Here is a 15,486-nt window from a genome sequence, read left to right on the forward strand (position 1 = left end):
GCATCCCTGCTGTAGGGGAGGAAGACAATTCCTCTACACTATGAGTCCTTCTGGCTGTCCTAAGAATGAAATTGACATGAGACAGTGTTGACGAAAATAATCCATAACCAATCTATAAATGAAAATTGGGGTGAGTTTATTATGAGCCAGATCTGAGGACTAGCTTAGACCTGGGCCTGCCTTCCCCAAGGGAGGAAAGGCACCAAAGAAGTAGGGGTGTACAGAGTGGTTACATAGCATCAAAGAAAATGTATCACATATGATTGAAATGTCCCTTTTATAATAGTCACACGATTGCTCTGTCAGCACAGCAATTGATGGTCACAGCAGGTAGTAGGTCTGCTGTCTTGGTGGACGCAGGTAGTCCATCAGTTGTCTGGAGCTGGGTGGTCACAGGGTGAGGGCAGCAATCAATTCCTAGCCTAGGGAGAGATGCTTATCCTTAAGGAAATGCCAGCGTGGGGGAAGTTGCATCCTAATCGTAAGACCATTTGTTCTTGTCTTTGGGACATGGGAAATGCTTAAAGCAGATATATAATGCATGCTCAATGGCCAGTCAGGCCCTTTTGGAAAAACAAGGTCAGGCCGAATTAGGTTTACACTAAATGGCTTCCTCATATACTCCAGCATATCATATTGCTTGCCATTTGTTTATCAACAGACTAACAGGAGAAAATCCAACAAAGTTTAGTAAGTATACATGGGAGAAACCGAGGAAAGCTGAGTAACTCACCAGAATGGCTGAGGTTGCCATCTTAAATGCCATCTTCAGCTAAAGACAAAGGAGGATGTTGGGGATGGGGGAGTCAGTTATGGAAGATTACCCAAAAAAGCACAGTAAACAAGAGTAAGGTTATTATGCAGATTTAAGTCCTTGCCTTCCGCATTGATAAGAGTTTCTAGAGATAAGGTCATTCCCCTCTTCCTGGTACAGAGAGGGAGACACATTTGCAGGTGGAGATTTCCCTTACAAATGTAAATGTCTCTTACCAAGGCTAACTTCTACTAGGTTTCAGAGCTTCTCCCCTGTCTGCAGTTTCTCAAAAGTAACCAGCCCCAAATAGTCCTAATGCCAAAGAGACACATCTTGAGGTGGCAAATTCTGCTCCCCTATACTGCTCGAATATATAGTTATTTTACTAGGTAAAATCAGTATTAACAAATTTGTTTTCTCTGTCAAATATATTTAAGTAGGTTCAAAATAAAACATCTTAATATAAAACAAAAGGACACAATTTTGTAAGAATTTAATGTGTAAAATACAGAAAAATAAGCATTTATAGCAACAAAACAATTTTTCACCTGTTATATAGCAATTTTAAAGACACTTCACCAACAAGTACTTTTTTAAATATAAGAAATTATCTCTGCATTAAAGTTTACCTTCCTATGGAATAACTTCAGTCTCTTGAGATTATAAGCCAGAAAAATAACATTCATGCTGGTAAAGCAACCTGCAAATACTTCCTGCCTGTTCTCACAATTATCTCCTTTAAACTTGTAAAAAGATCCTCCAAAGGGGAAGACAATGTGCTGAAGGGAGATGGCTGGGGCCTCCCAGAGCCAGTCCTGCAGGACTGAAACTTCGAAGACAAACTGAAAGCCAGGAAAAGCAATACCTGTTATCTTAGGTGTATTTGCCCGATTCAAGCGGTTATCTGCAGATTTATAATAAAGCAAGCAAACAGAACCAGAGAGAGAAAGTTTCTATAAATTAAATGGTATTTGGCTACAGTACTAAGGAGGCGAGAGAATAAAACACCTATGTTAATTACCAATCCTAAATGACTATTTGCTCATCACAGCTGAAAACTTCATGTGAGGTTTCTACCCTAAGTACAGCAGGTTGCTGCTTTAAAGTAGACTTGCTTTATTCATATTTCCCATTTAGAATCTTTAAGTTTTTTGATAAGCTCCTTTAAACAAGAAACAATTCACCTATGACCAACACAGCACTGAACTAAAAATGGTCCTCACAGACATCTCGAATTATCTAAGCAAGAATTACAATTGAAAGTGATCTTTTTCCTGAGAAAGCCATGTTACAAAATGGCACAAGACAATATAAATTTTCTCCAATTTTCCCCAATAGGATACAAGATGGGAAAATCAGATTAAATATATTTTGTGAAGAAACCATGTTTGTTTCTCAAAAATGTGTTTTCAATCTATCTCTTTCCAAGCCAGAATCTTTTAGAGTGATAGCCAAAGTTAAATTAAGAAGTGATCATTTCTATAAGGTAAGAGAATGAATATGTATGTGAATTTGGGTGGATGTTTAAGCAATTTTTCTAGGGAATTGTTTATAAGTGGAGAAACTAAGGCACAGAGAACTTAACCAAGCTCAATTTCAAGGTTGAGTTTACTAGTAAAGGTAAAAATAGAATGTAGGGCTCTGATTCTCCAAGGGTAATGGGTGATATCTTCCCAAAAGAGAAAAATACATTTATTTCTTTTAGGGGGTAATATTAATAAATCATTTTTGAAATATATAATATGAATTTCCTTGAAAATCTTTGGCATTTTTGGAGGCTGAGGTGTTTAGGGACCTCCTCCCAATATAAAAAGGCAGGGGAGCTAGTTTTTAATTTAAACAAAAAAGATTAATGTTAATTTTAAAATGACCTGAGTTTTATTCTGCACTTTTCTGCAACTGGATAGCTATGAGTCCTGTAAAATGTAACAGAGGCCACTACACCTGACAGATTTCACACACACGCACTCTGCAGTGAGATTTATACAACTAGAACTTACCCCACATTTTTGTAAAGTACAAAATTAAATAAGATGTCTCAGTCTAATTTTTCATAAGCCCAACTACTCAAAGATAGCAAATTTATTGCAGTGGGATAATTAATTCATATACTGTATGGCATGAAGTTAGCCCACAATTCAAGTATTTTTAATATTCATCCCAGGTCTTTGTAGTGGCTGAGATGTGAGCTATGAAATTCATATAGCTTAGATTGGCCTTTTTCCCTATGTGTACATTTTTGATCACAAAACTTCTAATCTCATAAAATATGCACTTGTAAGAGCTCAGGTAGGTTTATGTAGTCATAACATAGCAGCACAGAACATACCATGTAAAAGTAAAAAAGAAAATTATTTTCAAGTTTTTTTGTTTTTAAAGTGCTCCATGTGCAGTATTAAATCAACTCTCAGATTACAGAAATCCATTATGATGACTAGTAATAGTTTTACAAAAGATCAGCAGTTAAACAAGAATAATTTGTTCAAGTATGAATACATAGGTTAAAAGATGCAAAAACTCTTTAGGCACATTCTAATCCAAATAATACAAAAAAAATCCACTTGAATACAGAAGAGGGATGACAGAGGTGTTGAGAAGGAATGTCAGAGTATCACACACTCATTGGTAAGGTAACTAGTATGTGAACTCAAAGTGGTTCTGAATATTTTGGTAACAAATATTTGTACAACAAAACAGAAACAAAAATAAAATACTTACTCATTCTTTATCAGAAATAAAATAGAAAAAATGTCCAAATGGTCAGAAGCTGTACCATAAAAATACTTTTTGAGAAATTTCAAGGCTAATAGGTTGCTTCATCCATGTTGTCATCACTGTCTGCGCCAAAATCATCTCCATCTTCAAAGTATGAATTAATGTAGTCATTTTCCTAAGTAAAATGATACATTTCTCAGTAAACATTAAAACAAATGAGTAGTAATACTATTAAAGAACATTCTGTAGGCTGTCTCTTTAAGTTTATAAATATCAAATTTAGGTAATAAGAAAATATACCAGGCTCAAAAGAAGTCTCTGCTATTTCATCTGCTTCAAGAACACATTAGCTCTCACTCACATCCACCTGTGCCACTTTCTCCCTCACGACCACCACCTCCTGCTCTTCTCAGGCACCAACTAGCTACGACAACATGAAGAGAGGCCCATGACACCTTAGTGGGATGATACATGGTTTACTTAGCTCAATCACTAAACACTCAGTCCAAACAAACGCACAGACGCTCCAGAAACAAAGCCAATTTTCATGAACATTTGTTAAACTACACTAGAACTGAGGTTTCCAGTCACAATGCATATCTGAGCATAAGCTGAGGGATTTTTGCTTCCTATCAAAAAAAGGCCTCAAGATACCAAATCCAAACCTAGAGGATGCCATATTACACTCCATCCAGGGCCCCTCAGCGTCCTTTCGGTTAAGGGGGATTAAGCCTCAGGGAACATGCCAATTCTCATGGTTGAGTAAGACTATTATCCATGTAAATGACTCAAGATATCTCTGTGCTTTCTATCAACAATTCAAAAATCCATTTCGGATATAGATAAAAGAAATTTAAGAGAGTTATTAACCAACTGCAGTGTATGGACTGTAATGGGTTTCTGACTGGAATAAAACATTTTTTTCATGACAATTGAAAAAATTGAACACTGACTAAATATTTGATGATATCAAGAAATATTTCATTGTGTTAGGTGTAACAATGATATCGTGATGTTATTAAAGAGCCCTTATTCTGAGTATGTATTGAAATATTTATGGATGAAACAATACAATGCCTGAGATTTGCTTTACAATAATCCAAGGCAGATGGGGGATGACAAGGGGGTACAGGAGTGGTTTGAGTGGCTGAACGAATGGTTGAAAGATTGGCTATGAATTGATCACCCATTGTTAAAGCTGGGTGATAAGTCCACAGGTGTTTATTTTAGTAGTCACAAGACTTTTATACATGATTGAAATCTGACATAAAAAAATTAATCTCCACATCTCTACTGTCTACAGCAAAAATTATAATAGAGAAGAAATAGAGACTATTCTCAAAAGAAAGTCTCCTGGGTATCAGGTTTTTTAGTATCCGCATGGTGGGATTCTATATATAAATTTATATAAATAATGCAAGAAAGGTAACTTGTATTATTCAGATATATATTTCATTACTTTGTCTTCCCTAAACACTACAAGTTGCTGCATCCAGCTAAGACCCTTACCATCTCCAGGAAGTTGGCCTGCTTTCTCTGGTGCCAAGAAATCGAACGTCTGGCAAGTTGGCTGAAGGCTGGGGCCAGTGTACTGTGGAGGGGTGGCACAGCTGAGAGTTCAACTGAGGCCACCCTGCAAATGAGATCTTGGCAAGGACACTGGTGTGGAAATATAAGCAAGCCAATTTGCACATAAAAGTGGAAATGAATAAGGAAAGGATGCTCTACTATTCCAAACGAGCACACGCCACTTGTGTTCTAGACAGGAGCACCTCCAAATATGTTCAGTGATTCACATTAGGTGATTTTGTGATGTTAGCAATCTTGATACAGATACCAAGTGAGAACTTGTTGAAACTGAGGGTTTAAATGGTTCTTGGCTTTCATCTGAGCACTTGTTTTTTCTTAAATTATGTCAAATTAATAAACAGAAATCTCATTAAATTGAAGTCAGGAGGCCAAAAGGGGAGTTCTCACACCCTAGTCTACAGCAGAACCCAACATGAAGAAGAAAGACTTCCTCTTCTTGACTGGCAGGAAGCTCAGCCAATCAGAGATGGTCACAACTCAGCCAGTGAAAAGCCACTGCACATGGAACTCTCATTCCTCCAATGGACTCTTTGTTCACAAGAGCCCTGCCAACTTCCTCTTCCTGCTATAGAAGAGTTTCTCCTGGGTTGGCTGCTGGGGACTGGTGTGTGGCTGGCCATGGTTGCAGACCATGAATTACAATTCTTTGCTGATCCCAAATAAACCCATCTTGCTGGAGAAATAACTGGCTGTCTGTTTAAGGTCAACAATTACAATATTCAAAATACTGAACGAAGAAAAAAGTCTGTATTTCCTCAATTTTACATATAAGTGTTACATAGATAATTTGCTCCATTTTACTTCTCAAAATAAAATGCTTGTCAAATCCTTAATACATCAGGTAAGTTAATTAACACTAATTTTCATTAATTAATTGCTAAAAAGAGCAAAGAGGCTAACTCTAAATCTAGAAAGGCTTTAGCGAGCTTTCCTTTCCTTCCCTCACCCAGCCTCACACTCAGAGCATATATCATTTCTCTATTAAAATGGAAAGATTTTTCTTTTTTCTTAATGAAATGCAGTTACACAAACCCACTGGTGGTGTTTAGTACCCTGCTAAGGCCCAACACAGAATTCTGAAACTACTAGAATCCTGATGTTTGCTGTTCTTGTTAGAGGAGATTTTAATTTCAACACAGCTCAAGTCAAACAGACTTTATAAACAGAGCATTCCAAAAGGCAGTCTTGTCTAGAAAACTCACCACTACCCACTTGAAGCTAGTAGCATGCCACCCCCTCAAGGCCAGTTGTGACAGCCAAAAATGTCTCCAGACATTACCAAATATCCCTGGGAGGGCAAAATCACCACCAGTTGAGAACCACTGGTCTGTAGCAACAAGCTTTCAAACATGATCCAACCTTGGCTCCTTCCAATCCCAGCAACTGAGCTTTCTAAAATACAAATAGGATTACTACTCCACTGCTGAAAACCCTCCAGTGGCTCCACAGCACTCAGGATAAAGGCATATTTCTCAGCCTGTCATTCAAGACCCCTCATTCATCTCTTCAGCTTCATCTCTCCACCTACCCACACTTACACTCTCTGGACCAGCCACATTGACTTACCTGGCCAATTATACTATTACGCCACACTCTCATCATCTGCAAGCCTTCTCCATAGTCTTTCCTTTATCTGCAAGTCTCCTCCACCCCATTTCTCATCCAGATCTGATCTGATTAACTCTTCAGATGTCATAAGTGTATTATAACTGTCTCCTTTCTTGCATGCTTCCCCACTAGACCAATAACCTTGAGGGGAGAACTGCATCTTATCTTGACATTCCCCTTGCCTAGTGTAACTCCAAGCATACAAGCCATGTGCAACTACTATAGGCTGGATGAAAATGAATCGAGGGGACATAAGTATATATAGGGTAACTGAAACTTTGGATCAGGATACAATCAGTCATGGAGACTGTAGATAGAAAAAGAAGTCCAAGGGAAGAACTCTGAAGAATACTGACATTTAAAGACTAGAAAGAAGAGAACTCAGAGACCATGAAAAGGTACCAGAAGTAGGAAAAAAACAAGTACTGTGTCACAAAAACCAAGGGAAGCAACCGTGTTTGTCCAGCACAATGCCTGGCATGTAGCAGATGCCTGAAATTGCCTTAAATTGTTGAATTTAAATAAAGGAAATAATATTTTATTTTATTTTATTTTTTTTTAAAGATTGGCCCCTGGGCTAACGACTGTTGCCAATCTTTTTTGTTTTTCCTGCTTTATGTCCCTAAACCCCCCCTGTACATAGTTGTATATCTTAGTTGCAGGTCCTTCTAGCTGTGGGATGTGGGACGCCGCCTCAACGTGGCCTGACGAGCGGTGCCATGTCCATGCCCAGAATCCGAATCCTGGGCCACCGCAGCGGAGCGCGCGAACTTAACCACTCAGCCACGGAGCCGGCCCCAAGGAAATAATATTTTAATAATGAGCTGTCAGCAGTATAAAATGTTGCAGAAAAGCCAAGTGAAACATGGACTAAAATTTATGTATTAGTGAACTTGATGGCAATAATTTCAATAGCATGTAAGTGGAAATCAGATTAAAAAGAGATAAATGGAGGGAGGGTGGGAGCAAGTGATAACAGCTAAAGAGCTTTCCAAGAGATAGAACAAGAGTTGGAGAGGGAATGTGTTGAACATATTCTACAATGAGAGACGAACATGTTTTAATGCATGAATGGAAGAGAGGAGTAGGAAAAGAAGTTGAAAATGTCGAAAGGAAATGACATGAGGATTATGGTCCCTAAAAAGGGCATGACAATTAGCCCCAAATAGAATGAAGGACATTTCTCCCATTGACAAAAAAGAGGAGGAGGTAGGATATTTAGTTTGAAGGCAGAAGACATGAAATTAAGGGAGTTTCCTCTTGATGGCTTCATTTTCTGTAAGCAGGTGCTACTATCTACTAAGAGTGAAAGAAAAAGTAGTCAAGGAAAGAGATTAAGAAGAAAGAAGATGATGCAAATTAATTACTGTAGAGACACGACAAGAGAAACACAGAAAATGTGTCAGCCAGCAAAACGGAGCTAGTCTTACTTTAGTGGCATGAGTTTCTGTGATTCCTCAGAAAAGCTCAATAAACAGGTCTGGAGGAGAAAAGGGAGAGAGAGTTGAATTGATCAAAGGTTACTTTGGTCTAGAGTGTGTGCTGGGAGGACAAGAGACAAGAGTAATGGCAAGAAAGAAGCTGAAGGGTGAGCAAGCGTCTGGGCTCCTTAGGGAAGGAAATTGAAACAAGGAACCAATAAAGTAGAAATAGAGGATCAGAGTCTGGCAGCCTCAATCATGTTAGCATGCAGGAATAAAAAAGTGAATGATCTGGAAAGAAAGTTGGAGACAAATGTGATATGTTTAATTTTAAAATGTTTAGAGTTAAAATTTATCTGGAAGAATAAGCAAAGACTACTTGAGAAAATTCTGAAAAAGAAGCTAACGTGCCCTAAAAATATTAACGAATAACCAGACGCTTCTATTAATTGGAACAGCAGAGTGATGGCTCAGAAATAGATCAATGGAATAGGGTCCAGAAATACATCTAAGTAGATGTGGGAATCTAATAGCTGATAAAGGAGAATTTCAAATGACCGAAGAAAGCAAATTATTTAATAAATGAGATTAGCAGCTGGCTAGCCATTTGGAAACAGATAAAAATGGATCCACACTTCTCCCTTCACATCAATATAATTTCAAAGGAATCCATAATTCAATGCAAAATAATTAAAGCATATAATAAAGATTTCATAGTTGGAACAGTTTCAGGAGGTGAAAAGATTTAGAGTATGGTGTGAGAAGCTGAAATGGAGTGAAGAGAAGGGTCATTAGAATGGAGAAGAAACTCTCAGCCTAGAGTTACTGCATGAGGTGTCTACAAAGTCCCAAAGAGGCCACGACCAACAAAGTTGCCCTGCTCAAAAATAGCTTGAATGGACCAGCCCTGGTGGCCTAGTGGTTAAGTTTGGCCCACTCCGCTTCAGCGGCCCAGGTTCAGTTCCCAGGTGTGGACCTACACCACTCGTCTATCAATTGCCATGCTGTGGTGGTGGCTCACATACAAAATAGAGGAAGACTGGCAACAGATGTTAGCTCAGGGCAAATCTTCCTTAGCAAAAAAGATTTTTTTTTTTGAGGAAGATTCACCCTGAGCTAACTACTGCCAATCCTCCTCTTTTTGCTGAGGAAGACTGGCCCTGAGCTGACATCCATCCCCATCTTCCTCTACTTTATATGTGGGATGCCTACCACAGCATGGTTTGCCAAGCAGTGCCATGTCTGTACCCAGGATCCAAAGTGGTGAATACCAGGCCGCTGAGAAGCAGAACATGTGAAATAACTGCTGCGCCACCAGGCTGACACCCCCCCACCCCCCAAAAAAACTTGACTGACTCCAGCTTACTTTGAAATTTACCATGTTTCTAAAAGTTGGAAATCCCAAATCCAAAACACTGAGTCCTGACTCAGATACTTGAGGCTGGATTATAAATGTTCTCTGATAGTGTCCCCAAGCACTTTGGGATTTGAAACAAGATGATACTGCACGGATTTCCCCTTCAGACCTACATGACTAAGCCCTTAATTACCTTAATTGCTGACATAAAAATTTATGTAGGCAAATTTTAACTAATCTGATCAATTTCCTTAACTTCTGGACTTCCACTTCCAAAGTTGCCTATCAAGTTACTTTTAACTCCTCTGTTCAATCTAGCATCATTATAATTTCAATGCTACAAATAATTCTCTTGATACCAAGGAATTGATGCCAGTGATAACAGTGATGCCCTGGTTCCCATCAACTTAGTTTTTGTTTGTTTGTTCATTTTAATCATATACCATATATTCGATTCCTTATTAGACAATGCTTAAGCTCAGTAACTTTGCTACCCTCCCCAAACAGCCATTACCTCTTCCTGCTCTTCTTCATCATATTCCTCTTGTTCTGCAGCATCATCTTCCTCATCATCATCGCCTTCTTTACTTTTCTCTTTGCTTCCTTCTTTTTCTTCATTTTCTTCATCTGATTTTTCACCATCACCTCTCTTTTCCAGTTCCTGGTATAAATGAACTTTATTAATTTAAATGGAAACCACTAGACTTTGACCTCCCTGCCCAGCCTGAAGAGAACACAGTTACCTATCACCTCTTTCTAATGCTCCCTTACCAACACCTCCAGACCACCAACTAGGGAACTGAGCTAATGCAAAAGGAGGAACTCACTGTCCTGCCATCAGTACACTAGTATTTTCTTTGATTTTATCACTTCATAGTCGGGTCCCTGGTAATGCTGGGTATCAGCTCTAAGACACAAAGCTTTATTTTTATGATTTCTATCCTACCTCCTTCTAAAATATTGAGATGATTCAGTTTATAGAGAACTTTCAGTATGTTATTTTGTTTTCCTTCTAACATGAAAGGAGAAAAGAGAATATAATGGTAACATTTCAAAATGCCTATGTTTTAGTTTATAAGTAAAATCATTTAAAACAATATCAAGTCATCTTGAGGTGAATTATCCTATTTGCAGATTATCCATGTTTTTATCTCTGTTCTTCTTCATTATTTACTTTCTATTTCCAGGGATTTTTGCTTCTTAATGTATCTGGTAGATTGAGGAAAAGATTAAAACTCAAATCACAGTCAACAGTAGCACTTATTAGCAACTCTAAGAGTGAAGGCACAGGAGAGATGCAGAGTTAGTCTGGTTGCCTGTGGGTCTGCTTATCCACCCTTAAAATTACCATGCTACCTTCTCATAACACACAAATTTAACTTTAAAATTACATTTTTATATTTCCATTATGACTACCAATTTTTCCCACTTGATAAAAAGTGGCCTGTTTTCATTACTGTTGCTATCTGTTCACTAAAATGTTCTATGCTAAATTTGTACAAGTGAGGGAATTTCACAAGTTTTCTAGGATGTGAGTATAGCATTAATTTCACATATTAATACTCAAAATTAAGGCATAATATCATTTTAGCTAAGATGTGATTGATTATTCTTAAACAGTAGTCAGAACACTACTTCATAAATCTGCAAATACTCCATCCTATTATAAGATATTTGCTTTGTAGATTACATACAGAGAGCAAACATATTTTATATTTGAAGTGACTACAACTTAGCTATTCCTTTATTGGTTTTTAAATATTTATTTTTAAAAATCCCTTAAATTACATTCAAATTTGAATTTAAGGAAATCAAAGGCAATAGAAAGACTACATCAGATAGACTCAATTTCTAATCACCTTTCCCGTCACCTCACCCCACTCGGGCAGAACAAGTAAGACCAAGGCAACAAACATAAGATCATTTATCTTCATCCTGACCCATGTTGCCTTAAATGAGTTATTTCTATAATATAATATGTGCAATTTTTCCAACTGGAAATCCCTTTGGAAAACTGCAAGTAAACAAAATAGTGTTTATAGATCTTTGAAAGTGTCTGTAAATACACACAAATACACACAATGTTATGTTAACATTAATTAACATATGGAATGTTTTCTTTTCTATTTTAATCAAACCCTAGTAAAAAGGACTACAACCCATAAGTTTGCGTAGTTAAAAAGGAATTGTAATGCTATATTTATTTAACCTTTACAAGGTATACACTATATCTGAAAAATCATTCTAATTATTAGCTATTATTTCATAATTAGCAACAGAATTATTTAAATCAGTTTCTAAAAATATTTTTAAAATACAGAATTCATTCAGTGCCATGCAGGGACTAGGAAATCTTCAATTCCATTATTGCCACCTCAAACATCTTTAAATAAATAACTTCGACTTTATTTCTACCACATAGATCTAAATCAAACCCATAAAATTCCTCAATAGGTTAACAAATAGCAGATTTATGCAATTAAAAAAAAATGGTCTCAGAGCCACACGCATTGTCTCATTACTTCATCCTTTGCAGTAAGCTACCAGTTTGGTTCATCCACTTAGTAGTCTCCATTTTCTCTTCTGTGAGACTTAACTACCCCTATTACTTTACAGATTTGTTTTAAGAATAATGTGAATAATACAATGTGAAAACTTTGAAAACGGGTAATTTATGGGCAGGGAACAGGTCTAGCTTAAATACTATATGGCCACCTATAGAAAGAGCCTCTTATATGTCATGCAGAAATAAAAAGCTCAAATACTGGTTAACTGCTCTCTGACTATTCACACATTAATCACGAGATTTGACCATATGTCACTCCCTCTCCATCCACAGAAGTTTTATTATAATAAAACTTGCAACTGCTTATGCAGAAGAAATGAATAACAGGGTCATCTGGAAGTTAATCTTGCTCTATTAAAACCGTTCACTCATTGGGATTTCTAGATTTAAAATTTCCAGTTCTAACAACGTGTATACTGAAAAAGGGGTTTAAATGTAGTGAATAAGGAAACACAATTTGTTCTGATGAGAAACTACATCCATAGGTCTAGATCAATCTTCCTTATAGCACATGTCATCTTAGCAACTTCTTTCCAGGAAGCTTTAAGAACAGTCAGAATCTGTGTTCAATCAATACAAGCTGGCTAGTTCTACAGCCTCATCCATCATTCCACCAAGTTAAACCTGACAGTTATTGCTATTCCTTCAACGATCCTTCTGGCTTTATTTTCAGACCTGTTATCTCCAGCTCAAGTACTGATCAAAAAATTACATGACAAAAATATGAGTTTCTGTTACTATGTAGCTGTGCCAACTTGGCCAGGCAAGTAAAGTTTTAAAGCCTTGACTTCCTCATCTGTAAGTAAGGAATAATAATACCTATCTCTCTTTGTTGTTATGAAGTCTTAAGAACATAATGTATATAAATAACTCATCAAAGAGCCTGGTACATAATAAGTTCTCAATAGGTGCTAGCTGCTACCATCATCATCATCTTCATCATCATCAACAACATCATCACCATCAATGCCAGGTGATACATGCATTGATAGTGGAAATAAATTGGTATAACCTCCATGCAGAGTGATCTGTCAATATTTATCCATATTATACAATACACATAACAACTGACCCAACAAATCTACTTCTAGCAATTTACTCTACATATGTGTAATGACATACTTAACATGAACTCACTACAGCATTGCTTATAACAGCGAAACACTAGATGAAACATAATGTCCATCAATAGGATACTGATTAAATAAATTACGGGTTCATTCTTACAGTAGGGCCAAAAAAAAAGAATGAGGCAACGCTATACAGACTGACATGGACCGTCTCCAAGATATTTTAAGTGATAAAATGAAAATGCAAAACAGTATAATATGCTATCTTTTGTCGTTAAAAAGAGAAAGAAAAAAATCTGTATTTGCTATGCATAAAATATTTCTGGAAGGATATATAATAAACTGGTAACACTGGTTGTCTATAGGAGGAGAAGTGGATGGCTAGGAAGAGGGATGGGAAGGCAAATTTTCAGTTTATTAACCTTTTGAATTTTATCTTTTTATTCTTGAAATATTAAAAAAAAGGAAGATGGGGCCCGCCCCGTGGCCAAGTGGTTAAGTTTGAGCACTTCGCTTCAGTGGCCCGGGGTTTCGCCAGTTTGGATCCTGGGCACAGGCATGGCACTGCTCATCAGGCCGTGCTGAGGCGGCGTCCCACACAGCGCAGCCAGAGGCACTCACAACTAGAATCTACAACTAGGTACTGGGGGGCTTTGGGGAGAAGAAGAAGAAGAAGAAGAAAAGGAGATTGGCAACAGATGTTAGCTCAGGTGCCAATCTTTAAAAACAAAAAAAAGATATAAAAATAAGTTCCATAAGATATGGTTTCCCCTCAATAGAATCTTCCATACTTAACATAAGACAGAAAAAAAAACATTAAAAAGTACACATACAACAGTAGGAGGAAAAAAAAAAATGAGAGGTTTTTCAAAGAAATACATTTTAGGTATGTAATTCTTACATGTTTCTTTTCCATGCATAATTCAAATGCAAGGGGAAAAGAGGGATACAGTAGAAAAGGAAGCAGGCTATAAAAGGTGAGGCAAGTTGACAGGTGAGTAGTAGAGAAAGAGAAGATGGAGCCGCCATACTGCCAGCCAAGAACATTCACATCTTTCCAGTTACCCTGCGTGCTGGGCTCAGTTCTGCCAAATCCACGTTATTAAAAAGTGAGAGAAGTTGGAAAGGTTGAAGAAGGCAAAAGAAGGTATGACAGTTTTTCAGTTTGATCTCATAGTAAGAAGAAAACCTTACCTCGATCTTTTTCAATACGTCTGCAGGATTAGTGAGCGAAGTGCCTTGGCCTGTAACTTTTGCCTTTTTGGATTTGGGGCCTGCTGAAGGAAAACTACTGTGAATATATTTTTCTATAACAGCAACTGTGTATTAAGTTTCTTTGCCTTTTAATATGCTGTCAGGCACAGTGGTACAGCATACGAGACAGGCACATCATTTGCAGACAATTAATTTTCTTAAAGAATAAACAAAATCAATCAAAACACCTCACCAATTTGAACACCTCACCAATTTTCCCTGGTGAGGAGTAAATGATAATCACTTAATAGGATATTTTCTAAGACTGCAGCCAGATGAATTAATGTCATTAGGGCCAAAATTGTAGAAATGTTACCTCAGGTAGCAACAGTAGAGGACCAGCGGAAAGGCTCTCAGGAATGCATCATCTGCACTGGCTTCCTGAGCACTGATCAGGAATTTTAACTAGGGCCATTTTACCAGGTTTGGAAAATAAAAAACAAGTGCAGAATAAATACGCATTTGCCAATGGTTACAGAGATGAGAAAGAGGTTATATTCAGTGTAATATAGCATTATCTTTGGAACGAAGATGAAAATGGTTAAACTGAACATACTCATCATATGAATCTGAAAACTCAAAGCAATATAAATAAAACATTTTAATGGCTTTGGGATACATAATTTTTTAAGCCATATCAAAAATATTGCATTTTGACGCTATTCTGAAACTGCAGAGAATAGAGAATTATTTCACATATAGATCCTGCCAGTTACCCAAACATTATGATATACTATAAAATTGTCCCATTGTGATAAAAAATTACTATAGTTCTTTCCCCAAATCAAACTAAATACCTAGAAATTACTTGGTAATAGAGGAAAATATGGCTCAGAACGATGTAATTTTGTTAAAGATTAACATTTAACCTACAGAAGAAGAAAATTTTTAGATTGTGGTGGATGACCCATAACTGATGGAATTAGAATTTACTGTGTTATACCAAATTGCCCCTCAGGGAGTCACTGAGCTCAGAACTCCCAAACACATCCATTAGTGAGGTTTTGCTCAAACAAAAGTAATAGTTAGATTTAATGATGGGTAACTTTCTCTGGCCCCCTTGAGGGCAAAGACTGTTTAATTTGAACTGTAGGACATAAAATACAGTATCATATATGAACAAGATCTCAATATATATTATAACATTGATG

General features: G+C 37.1%; 1 protein-coding gene across 4 annotated transcripts in view; it reads right to left on the reverse strand.

The window, feature by feature from the left end:
* Nucleotides 1-119: 119 nt before the first annotated feature.
* POLR3G (RNA polymerase III subunit G) overlaps nt 120-15,486 on the reverse strand; it is a 42,361-nt gene continuing 26,994 nt past the window's right edge. For 2 of the 4 annotated variants that reach the window (XM_008541038.2, XM_008539622.2), the window contains exons 6-8: nt 14,276-14,358; nt 9,960-10,106; nt 120-3,644 (exon numbers count right to left, since the gene is read on the reverse strand). In XM_008541038.2, the coding sequence (XP_008539260.1) occupies nt 3,558-3,644; nt 9,960-10,106; nt 14,276-14,358 (317 nt within the window). In that variant the 3' untranslated portion in view covers nt 120-3,557. The remainder of the gene's footprint in view (nt 3,645-9,959; nt 10,107-14,275; nt 14,359-15,486) is intronic. The other 2 variants (XM_070569695.1, XM_008540366.2) reach the window with 1 other exon arrangement.

Source organism: Equus przewalskii, chromosome 13, assembly GCF_037783145.1.
Source record: "Equus przewalskii isolate Varuska chromosome 13, EquPr2, whole genome shotgun sequence".
Lineage (NCBI taxonomy): Eukaryota > Metazoa > Chordata > Mammalia > Perissodactyla > Equidae > Equus > Equus przewalskii.